Genomic DNA, 12,405 nt, shown 5'->3' on the forward strand with positions numbered 1-12,405 from the left:
CGGCACTCCCTAGTGAGATGACCCCAGTACCTCAGTTGAAAATGCAGAAATCACCGGTCTTCTGTGTCGCTCGCGCTGGGAGTTGGAGACTGGAGCTGTTCCTATTCGGCCATCTTGACATTCTAATCTTTAACTCATCACATTCTGCCATCATGTAAGACTATTCCAGGTTGGGCGCAGTGGCTCACTCCTATAATCCCAGCACTCCGGGAGGCCGAGGCGGGGGTATCACTTGGGGTCAGGAGTTCGTGACCAGCCTGGCCAACATGGTGGAAACCTGTCTCTACTAAAAATACAAAAATTAGCTGGGTATGGTGGCGCACGCCTGTAATCACAGCTACTCGGGAGGCTGAGACAGGAGAATCGCTTGAACCTGGGTGGTGGAGGTTGCAGTGAGCTGAGATCGAGCCACTGTACTCCAGCCTGGGCGACGAGTGAAACTCCACCTCAATAAAGAAAAAATTATTCCACCTCACATATAGTATAAAAACTGTATAATAGTATACAGTTATGCATCACTCAACAATGGGAATACGTTCTGAGAAATGCATCAGGTAGTCCTGTCATTGTGCAAACATCATAAGAGTGCACAAACCTAGAAGGCATAGCCTACTACACACCTAGGCTCTGTGGTGTAGCCTATTGCTCCTTTCCTCCTAGGCTACAAACCTGTATAGCATGGTACTGTACTACTACTAGCACACCACTGTCTTCTGTAGGCAACCGTAACACAATGGTATTTTGTGTATCTAAACATTGAAAAGGTATAAAAATATGGTATAAAAGGTTAAAAATGGTACACTCTATGGGGCAGTTCCATTGTAATCTTACAGGACCACCATCACGTACGCAGCTGATACTGACTGAAACGTCATGATGAGGCGCATGACTGTACTTCCATTTCTCCCTTTCTGGCCTTTGTACAAATGTCATACATACCCTTTACTTTTACGTATATCAAAAACTCTAAACTAATGTATTAGTTTCCTATGGCAAATCTGTATTAGTTTCCTATTGCTGCTACTACAAACTTAGTGGCTTAAAACAACACAATTCTCTTATAGTTCTGGATGTCAGAAGTCCAAAATTAGTCTCACTGAGCTAAAGCCAAGGTGTCAATAGGGCTGGTTCCTACTGCGAGGCTGTGAGGTTTGCTTGCCTTTTCCAGCTTCTCACAGTTGTTGCATTCTTTGGCTCATAGCCCCTTCCTTGCATCACTCCGACTTCATACTTCTATTGCAACATCTCTTACTACTCACCCTGATCTCCTGCCTCCTTCTTATTAAGGACTCTTGAGTACACTGGGCCACCCAGATAATCCAGGAAAATCTCCCCATCTCAAGATATTTAGCCACACCAGCAAAGTCCTTTTCACCATATAAAGTAACATTCACAGGTTCTGGGGATAGGACATAAAGATCTACCACAATTATATTCTTACTGTTTTTCATAAAACACAGTTGTTTAAATGATCAATGAGAGTATAGCTAAATCTAATCATATATTTGCCCATGAAGTTACTACTTCCAGAGCTCTTCATTTCTTTGTGTAGATCCATATTTCCACCCAGCATCATTTTCTGCGGAAGATTTCCTTTAATATTTCTTATAATGTGGGCCTCTTGGTGATACATTTTTTTTCAGTTTTCAGAAAAACTGCATTTCACGTTTAATTGTGAAAGGTATTTTTGCTGGGTATAGAATTGTAGGCTGACAGCCCTTTTTCTTTCAGTACTTTACAATGTTTCTCCACTGTCCTTTCACTTATACTGCTTCTCATGAGAGGTGTATTATCAGTTTTACCTTTATCTGTATATAACTTGTCTTTTTTTCCTCTGGTTCCTTGAAGATTTTCTCTTTTTCACTGCTTTTAAACAATTTCATTATAGCAAGTATTTTTCTAGATTTCTTCATGTTTCTTGTGCTTGAGGATCCTTGAGCTTCTTGAATCTGTGGTGTTACAGTTTTCATCAAATTTGGAAAAGTTTTGGCTAGTATTTCTTCAAATATTTTTCCTGTCCCCTGCCTCATCTCTTTCAGAGGTGTTAATTACATATTTATTAGGCCACTTTAAGCCTCATAGGTCACAAAACTGTATTTTGTTTTCAGTTTGTGTTTCAGTTTGGATAGTTTCGATTGCTTTGTTTTCAGGTTCACCAATCTTCTCTTCTACAATTTCTAATTTGCCATCAATCACATTCAGTGTATCTTTCATTTACGATATTGTAGATTTCCCTCCAAGAAACTCCATTTTATCTTTTTTAAAATAGATATCTTCCATGTTTCTACTTAATATGTTCAATCTTCTGCTACCTCAACCTGACATATCATCATAATTCCTGTTTTAATGTCCTTGACACAGGTAATTCTCTCACCTGGGTCATTACTAGGTTGATTTTGATTGATTTATTTTCCCCCTCATTACGGTGTATATATTCTCCTGCTTCTTTGTGTACCTGGAAGTTTCTTATTTGATGCTAGACATTGTGATTTTATTTTATTGAGTGATAAATAGTTTTGTACTTCTACAAATATATCTAGAGCTTTGTTCTAGGACTGGGTTAAATTACTTGGAAATAGTTTGATCCTTTGAGATGTTGGTTTTAAGCTTTATTATATGGGACCAGATCAGCATTTAGCGTGGGGCTAATTTTCCATGTTACTGAAGGAAAACCCTCTTGTGCCCTACTTGATGACTGTGTGAGCTCCAGAGAGTCTTCCCTCTAACTCTTTTAGATGGTTCTTTTCCTGGCCTTGGGTAGTTTTTCACACACCTCTGCTGACCACTAAACTGAACATTCATAGGGGACTCTGCAGATTTCCCGGTTCTCTCTGCAGCTCTTTCTTCAGTGGTCCTCTGCCTTGTGAACTCTAGCTGCCTTAGCTTCCCTGTACAACCAGCTGTGTTTCCTCAACTCAGAAGGACTCAGAGCTGCTCTTCTGCAGCTCTCCCTCCCTGTGCCACTGCCTGGAGACTGCCCAGGCCATAGGACAGGATAATTACAGGGCTCACCTCACTTATTTCACATCTCTCAAGGATCACAGGTGTTTGCTGCTTGGAAATCATTGTTTCATAAATTTTACCTGTGTTTTTTTTATTTGTTTCATAAGGAAAATAAATCTGGCCCTTGTTATACCCTCTTGGCTGAAAGCAAAAGTTGGGATGAGAAATTTAAAAGTAACGCTGGGACTGTGATCATTTCATTACATGATATCCATTTCAGTCCACAAGGGCATGAAAGAGAAATAATGGCTATAAAAGTCAATTATGGCACTAGATTAAAAGGCCTTTCTGATTGGCTCCAGTGGGTCTCTGGCTGCATGAACAATACAGGTTTTAGATGATGCTTAATTTTCCATATCTCCCAGGAGTTCAATATAGAGAAATGCTTATTCTGGAGATGCACAGATAAATTAGCTCTGTTCCCTCACAGATGGGAATCGGTGTTATCCAGAAAGGTAATAACATAGACATCAGCTCTCCCTTTTGGGCACCAACCTTATTGACAGACCCAGTTCCCCATACTTGTCATGTATTAACTGAGCAGAAACCTGAGGTTTTACTAATGAAGACTCTAAAGCATAGAGAGAGATGATCTCTAGGAACCAGCTGGCAAGTCACTCACTGCCAGACTCTTTGCACTACCTTGAATGGCTTCGTGTCCTTGGAAGAAGCCATGAAAATGGTTTATATGAACCCCTGCAAGAAAAATGACAAGGTCTTATGTGTTATGTTGGTGAACCACAGGAAAAATGTGAAATCAGGCTTATAGAGTAATACATTGCACAGGGAGGTCTCTAAGGATTTCTTCCTCAAATCTGAGCTATTCCACAAGTTCATCAACAGCTGAGGAAGCCACATAAGGAAGGCTTAACAAATCTGCTGTTAGGGTCATGTCTGGATCTCAGCACAACACATACCTAATGAGCACTTACTATGTGCCAGGTACTGCTCAAGGCAGTTCAGAAACACTGGTGAGCACAAGCAAAGATTGCTGCCCTGGAAGGGTTTATAATCTAGAAGAAGGAGATACAGGCATAGCTATAATCAAAAGGTGAGCTATAGAGTATATTAAAAGATGGTAAATATCTGAAAGCAGGGCTTTCCTTTAATGAATTAGGAGATGTGAATGCTGCACAGGTGGACAGGGGAGGGTACCAGACTGTCATCTTAAAGAGGGTGGTCAGGGTAGGCCTCATAGAGAAGTTTATATTTAAAAACAAAACAAAAAACAGAATCAAAAGAGATGAGGGAATTAGTTATGCGGATACCTGGGAGAAGAGTGGCAGGAAGGAGGAAACAGCCAGCATGAAGCAAGTGTGTCCCTGCTCGGGTCCAAGAAGAACAGGAGAACCAGTATAGCTGGAACAGAGTAAGTGCAGGGGAGCATAGGGCAGGATGAGGCCCAGAAGGAAGAAGGGAGGAGGCACACATCCGCACCAACAAGGCAGCATTGCAGGGAAGAATTGAGGGATAACAGCATATGTACGCTCTCCTGCCATACCCAACATCAATCACAGCACAGGCAAAACCTACACACAACCCTACAAAAGCAGGGAAGGTGCAGACTGTTGATAGAGCAGGGCCTGGAGCCCTGAAGTGTGGCACTATCTTCATCTGGATTTGACTGATACATGTCCCAGGCCTAGGGCAGCATGCCCCAAGTCCTTGGTTCTCAAAGAGTTCACAGGGAAGCATCTAGTCTTCTGCATTTTCTTCCCCAAATGAGTATCAGTGTGTTGGAGAGAGAGAGAGTTCTAGATTTCTCTTCAAAGAATCAGTACGTCAGTATGTTCAGTTCTTTGTCCTCCATTTTAAAGTTTAACTCCTCATAGTTTCTGTAAACAACCTTTTCCACCAGTTTTAATCAGTAGTTCACATCTGTTCCCCTGGTCACCTGCTTTGACCTGAGTCACCCCTGGTCACCTGCTCTGACGTAAGTCACCTTTAGTTCCCTGTTTCTAACCGTCTTTCCTGCCAAACTGCTAGCTCCGCCACTCTGGCTCATACCCTTGCTCTCTTTAAAATAGCCAATCGGAATTAGCTTAGACTGCGTGGTCCAACCCTAGCCAAAAGGGGAATGACACAGCAGTAAGGGTTACCTGCGACAGGAATAAGAACCCCTTCCCCTCCCTTGCTCAGGTGTATTCTTGCCATTGCTCCATCCACGAGTGACACTTTCTATCTTTTGCTGAGAAAACTCTTTGAGCACTCATTCTTCTTTTCGGCACTGAGGAACAAGCATTTGTTTCTAACAATCGTGACATTTTCTCCAGTGTGCACAGTCACTGCTACCCCACAGTCAGATTCCTCTAAAGCAAGTGTCACTAGCCTTGCAAGCAGGACAATCACCACTGACCAGCTGAGGCTGGTGGCCATCAAGGAGACTGTCATTCCATCACTCCCCTAAGAAATCCTTTCTGCTAGTTATTGGAGAGGAAAACACACATTTATTATATTGCTGGTGAAACTCTCAAGGCAAAAGCAAGCAGGAAAACATATTTTGCAGTTCCTTGGGAGCCCAGGAATAAATGTTCAGCTTCAATGTAACAGGCACATGGGAAGATCTCACTTGATATGCATTTGGATTTTGAGCTTCTAGTGAGAAAGGAGTCACAAAGCTGAGCGAGCGAATCATTGCTTGTTGCCCTCTAATTGAATTCCTCTAACGAAAAGATGATTCTGAAGGAAAATAAAATACCACATCCCCTGCCTCCTCTCTTTGGGGTCTGTCTTTGAATGACAGTAGCTTTCCTTTCCTCCCTCAGTAACAGATATCCCTGGGCTTGCCTTCCAGCCCATCCCTTTCCAGCTGGCTGAGCCTGGCTTGTTTCCTAATCTCTCTTAGCTTCTATATTCTCATCTTTAAAATGGGGTTAAAAGTCTTTGCCTTTGGGGTTGCAGTCGGGGTTGTGTGTGACGGTGCAAGGACAAAGTCCAGCCTGGGAGACTGTGAGTCCCCAGTATAAGTGTCTCCCTCCCTCTGTCCCTCCTCCTCCAACGGAGATGCAAGTGCTTGGCTCCTAGAAGGGAAAATACCTCCAGCTCTCAGGGAGCAGGCAGTCTCTGCCCAGCCCCCACCCCACTTAATCCTGCCCTGTAGGACCAGCTCAGCCTGGCCTGCCACAGCTCACTGGTGGAGGACTCCAGAGTGGGCAGAGTGACCACTCTGTCCCTTGGCTCAGCTGGGCACTATCCACTTCCCCACTCCCGGTGTCTGGGGCCCTTTTCTCTGCGTGACGTCCTCCATGCTTATCCCATCCACACAATCTCATGCTGTCTCCACATCATCAAGGGACTCCCTGAAACCTGCTCTTTCCTGGTATCTCTGCAGCATCCATGCACTGTAGGGACTGAAGAGGCAGACAGGATGCCTCTTGGCAGGCACTGTGTATGTGCACGAGAGCCTTCACGCTGAAGCCACACAGTGGCTGATGGTGAGTTTGGACACTGCTGCAGGATGCTAGGGACAATCACATCCTAGGGCTCATCACATCTCCCCATAGAGGTATCCTTCAACCCTGCTTCTTGGGGTGGGAGGTACAGGCATCCAGTGGGAGGCTGACATGGGTTACAGCTTCCCATTCGTCTCTGGAGGGGACCCTCGCAGGCATGCTCCCCAGGGGAATGGCAGGGCAGAATCAGCACTACAGTGTGGATAAACATCCTTTGGGGAAACAGCCAGCAGGAGGCAACAGCCTGCTTTTAAGGAGCTGCCCTTTTTTGCGACCCCAAAGACGGCAGGCAATGCCCCACCTGTAGGTTGTGTCCCAATTTCCTAAACTAACTTATACTTAGACAGGAAGCACTCAAGAGGCAGCATCTGTCTCCAGGAGTTCGGGCTAATGGGCACTGGGACCGCATTCTGGGGGCAGCCTGCAGGTACGTGTGTGTCTTGGTGCTGCTCCCAAGTGCTTGCTCCAGGAACCCGCCCAGCCATCCACACATCCTCCTTGGGACCAGGTGTGCTTCTGAATGCCAGTGCTGGGACAGCCCTTCCTCAGGCTGACCACCTGCTGCCTAGCTGCTGAGTTCTACATACCCCTAGCTAGTTCCCCTATTTCTGTCCTCTCTCTATAGGATGGTGCAGGTTCTGCTCCCTTAGCCCTGTCACTGCCAGGGCCAGGTGGACCACAGGCTCCTGGCCTTCCCCTGTGGCCAGGGCCTTCCCTGTCTGCTACACAGATGGCCACAGGCATGAAGACTGCCCTGCCCTGGGTACCCACATGCCCCTCTTGGCACCCCCCACCCATAAAACCAGTCAAGCCACGGACCTTGGTGTTTGCATCATGGTGAAAAAGTGTGCGCTCAGGGCTGAATGAGACTTGAGTTCAAATCCTCGCTCTGCTACCTACCAACCAAGCCATTTTGAATGTTTGCTTACTCTGACTTGGTGTTGTCATCTGGAAACCATGGACAGGATCTCGGGAGCTATGGTGATGACTAATTGGGATCACACATGTTGGAAGCGTTAGTACCAAACACATAGGTAATGCTCAATAAGTGGTAACTGTTTAATGGGGTTATTATCATATAATCAATTTATTACTTGTTAAATTTTCCCAATTTGATACGCTCAAATGTTTAATAGTTTTAACCCTCTTGTTTATCAATGCAGGGTTTGAAGTCAGGTGACAGTGTCCTGCGTCTCTAGTGTCCTAAGTGTTCCATATTAAAATGTTAGGCTACCGGAGCCAGTGGTAACCCTGAAGCATTCCCCTGCAAAAGTGCCCATGTAGGGGACTGTGTGTAGACATGTGCCTGCAATTGCATGTGTAGGTGTGTATGTGCGTATGGCTATATGGGGTACACATGTGCAAATACCTGTGAGAGTGTGTTTATGCATGTCTCTGTATGCGAACGCGTGTGTGCATATATATGTATATGTGTGCCGAACATGTGTGTGCACATACATGTATACATGTGCTTGTGTATGTGCATGTGCTGAGTGTGAATGCCCATGTCCTCCAGCAGAAGCCAGAACTGCTGCGGGAGGGCTGGACCCATGCTCTGTCCCAAGCCAGTCCTCCCAGGGCTGCTTACCTCCATGTTTCTGCAGAAGGTGGCATTGGTGCCGAACAGGATCTGGCACTGCTCGTTGGCACTGTAGTGCATGCCCGGCAGCTTGTGCGGGAGGCGTACCGTGTGCTGGCTTCTGGGGTCCGTGACTTGCAAGCAGGTGCTAACTTTTGACCTGAAACAGCCGAGAGGCAAGTTGACTTGCAAATGTGCTGCCTAGGTTTTTGTTTTGTTTTGTTTTGTTTTGAGTTTTCAGTCACTGAGAAGGAGGCACCTCTACGTTCTTTATGGAAAAAGGACGCAAGCACTGGACACACGGACTGTGCTTTTTTGCTGTGCATTCCTTCTTCTACATGGCCAAATGTGAATCTTCGCTCTGAAGGCAATAAGAACCTGGAGACTCGGGAGGGGCATAGGAATGACATCCACGAGGCTGATGGACTTTTATTGGGGAGTTTGAAAGCTTTCTTTGATGAAAATGATTTTGGAATAGATTATCATATCTTCTCAGATTATGGCTTTGAGCAAAAACTATCATGAATAAAGAACAAGTTAGACTTGTTTTACTTTAAATAAAATCAAAGTGCTTATTTCCAACACTTCAGGTTCTCTTCGAGTGCTTGTGGGGCCTCGGTGTTTCACTTCACCACGCTGTCCCTGAAAGCCACTGGCAACACCTGCCAAGGACTTCAGGATTTCAACTGGGGTGGGAGCATTAATTTACAATGAGAGGTGCATCTCTAAAAGAGTGAACTGGGGGCCGGGTTCGGGGGCTCACGCCAATAATCCCAGCACTTTGGGAGGCTGAGGTGGGTGGATCACTTGCAGTCAGGAGTTCGAGACCAGCCTGGCCAATATGGGGAAACTCCCGTCTCTACTAAAACCACAAAAATTAGCCAGGCATGGTTGTAGTCCCACCTGTAGTCCCAGCTACTTGGAAGGCTGAAGCAGGAGAATCGCTTGAACTCGGGAGGCTGAGGTTGCAGTGAGCCAAGATTGCGCCACTGAACTCCAGTCTGGGTGAGAGAGTGAGACTCTGACTCATAAATAAATAAATGAACAAGTGAATTGGGGATTGCGAGGCTCTAGCTCTAAAGGAGGTTACTTACTACAATGCTTTTATTTCTCAATTTCTAAAGGCAGATGGTTTAAGGCAGAAAACCCAGTCACTTGCCAAGATTATTAAGGAAAAAGTTTCATGAACACGAGACACACAGACCGATCCTGGTTTACTTCTTCTGGGCTCAGACACACAATAGTTCTCACCAGTGGGACCAATGGCATGTATGTGAGCAAATAAAAACACCCCATCTTGGCCGGGTGCGGTAGCTCACACATAATCCCAGCACTTTGGGAGGCCGAGGCAGGCAGATCACCTGGGATCAGGAGTTCAAGACCAGCCTGGCCAACATGGCAAAACCTCTTCTCTACTAAAAATACAAAAATTAGCTGGGTGTGATGGCACGTGCCTATAATCCCAGCTACTGGGGAGGCTGAGGCAGGAGAATCGCTTGAACCTGGGAGGCAGAGGTTGTAGCGAGCCAAGATCACACCACTGCATTCCAGCCTGGGAGACAGAGTGAGACTGCATCTCAAAAAACAAACAAACAAACAAACAAATCAACCAACCAACCCACCAACCAACCCACTCCATCTTGTCACCATGACCCTTGTGGGTAAAGCGAAATAACATCGAGGGGCTTACAGCATTTCTTAAGATCTGTGGTATCAAATACTCAGTGGGAAGTAGACTACATTAAAAGTAATGAGTGCATTTTTAAGCTGGTTTACCACTGAACAATATTCCCATCAACAGGGAACGTCATGAAAAAAGACCTGGAATGGCCCCTTTGCCACTACATCATGAATTCACCCGGTACTTGAACGTGTTACTGGACTGAGAAGCTCCATCTGCAGGTGAGACTCACCGACTCACTGCTGTCTCCCAGGGTGCATGAATTGACACGGCTAAGTAGTTCAGTGACCAGGGTCTGCACAGTCACTCTGTAAATTCAACCCTGAGGTCTTGACACTAAGGGACCCGCCCCGTCCATGGGTATAAACTGTTTGACAAAGGTCTGAAACCAGATGGCTGATTCTTCCACAGAAATCTGAGAATGGAAGGGTGCAGACACCTTCTGGGAAGAAAGTAGCAGTGAGATAAACACAGCCCTCTCCTCCCCAGAGGTGAGGAAGGTCAGCAAACCCACCCCGCAACCCCCAGCAAATCCACTCCCTCTCTAGGGAAGCAGCCTCCATCTCCACACCAGGAAATGCTCCATTCTGCAGCGGCCCAGGGGCGCCCCAAGGTGGTGACCACTGCAGAGGAACGAAATGGTTTCTTTTCAAGACAGGGTAACTATGCTGATATTTCAATCGATTGGCAGTTACGTAATGATCACCCACTGTGTGCCCATCGCTGGAGCAGATGCGCATGCGGGAGATGTTCTTGCCATTATAGGACACTCTGCGCTGACTGCCTCTTGAGGCTAGATGCAAATCCCAAAAGAGAGTCGTTTCTCCACTTCACACTTGCTGAGACTCCAACACTTTTGTCTTTTGGAAGTACTTCTGATTGCATTAATCCTATAGAATAATTCCAGGACTTACTTGAGGAAGTTTTCAAGGTCATCTCGGCTGCAGGAGGACCAAGAGAGGTCACTTGGGTTCCGGCCTTTCACCCACTCTCCCGACATGATGTGGGACCTGCCAGCGCAGGATGAGTGGTCATCATCGTGGTTCATGCCCAAGCTGTCCAAGAAGGAGAAGGAGAGAGGGATGCTTATGCTACAGGCTTCTCATTTCCAGTTCCAGGTGCAAGTGGATCATGCTAAGCTAAATCAACTCTTAAAAACAAAAACTGACATAAGGTGTAAGTGGTTCTCACAGAGCAGACCCACAGTCATGTGTTTTCAGAGAAATAGAAGGCAAGGATTTGTTTATTTAGCGAATGAAGATAAATTGAGCAAATGACAGACACTAATAGAATTCGCTAAATAACAATAAATCAACGAAGTATATTAACTCTGATAATTAACTGTGACACGATAATTCTTAAACTCTAAGCTTCTGATGGTTAGACTTGTTTTCTTACATTAAATATTCCAATGTTCATGGTTTAGGTGTTTCTGTTCCTTAGAGATAATTCACTGTGCTAAGGGGAATCACTGGGTACCATCCTAAACATTGACATACAGAATGTTCTGAATCTAAGCCTTCAAACTCATTACCAAGTATGGCTTTTCTATCTTTCGCATCTAACAAGATCATAGCTGTCACCTTCCCTATTCAGCTATACTGGAGAGATACCAGGATGCCTGTCTCAACCTGGAGGGCTGATCACACTGTGAACTGAACAGTGATCTTAGCTTATACACTTGCCCTCACTGGGGTAAGCCAAGACACGCAGCACACAAGATCCAGTGGCCCACAGTTCACTGACCCAGAGTTCCTTATGACCCAACTTGTATAAGGATGGCCATCTTTCAACAATCTCAGTAGAACAACAACAAAAAAGAACACGTACTTTCATTCATTCAAAAATATTAGATACCTTCCAAGTGCCAGGTAACGGACCACAAGGAAAAGACCTGAAATCACTGCCAGCTTGGGAGAAGAGATGAACACTGACAGAGATAATGATAAAAGAGGTTTCTAAATTCTGCTCTAGAGCCACATTTTCCTAGTTTGCTCATAGATGTCTGACCGTCTTCCGTCAACTCCCCTGCTTGGTGCCTCATGGCGGTGTTCTCCCCAAGAGAAACCCATCCTGTCTTCTCCTCTGCACGCCTGCAGGCCACCCCCACACCCTTTTGCCTACAGAGATGCTCCCCTGGCCAACTCCCAGGTGCAGCTGGATCAGCTAAAGTCACTCATGTCATTTGGAGGATCCGCTGCCTGGCGCTCATGTGTTCTGGAACTTTGGGTTAGCGGGTCCCTCTCTGATCACCCATATGTGGCTGCCCCCATCAGTGGAGGGGCGGCATCCGTACCAATCTTCAATTTTATTTATTCTTAAACCTACTGATGCCAGTGATACTTGTTATTTCAATTCATACATGAGGTTACATGTTGGGTTAACCAACGAAATATGAGGACAAACACCAAGTTGTTGTTCTCATGAAAACAGATTTAGCTGGTAGCTAAGACAGACTGCCATCCAACTGGGTGTGGGCAAGACAACTGTGAAAGATGAGGAATAAGTCATAAAAATCTGCTCCCAGGCTGCTTCACAAGTCTTTTATAATCCTTTCTATGTGTATACACACACACACACACACACACACACACACACACACACACACACATATTAAAGAAATTGGATTCAAACTCTCATTATAGGCATGCTTTGTGTGAGGAAGTTGTATTAGTCCATTTTCACACTGC

The 12,405-nt window shown here is 45.5% G+C and overlaps 1 protein-coding gene across 1 annotated transcript in view; it reads right to left on the reverse strand.

Moving 5' to 3' along the window:
• ADAMTS17 (ADAM metallopeptidase with thrombospondin type 1 motif 17) overlaps nt 1-12,405 on the reverse strand; it is a 371,310-nt gene that overhangs the window by 176,879 nt on the left and 182,026 nt on the right. Inside the window, 2 exon segments of the mRNA XM_017847918.1 lie at nt 8,044-8,194; nt 10,630-10,770. Of these exon segments, the coding sequence (XP_017703407.1) occupies nt 8,044-8,194; nt 10,630-10,770 (292 nt within the window).

The sequence above is a fragment of the Rhinopithecus bieti genome, unplaced genomic scaffold, assembly GCF_001698545.2.
Source record: "Rhinopithecus bieti isolate Rb0 unplaced genomic scaffold, ASM169854v2 scaffold_30906, whole genome shotgun sequence".
NCBI classification, from domain to species: domain Eukaryota; kingdom Metazoa; phylum Chordata; class Mammalia; order Primates; family Cercopithecidae; genus Rhinopithecus; species Rhinopithecus bieti.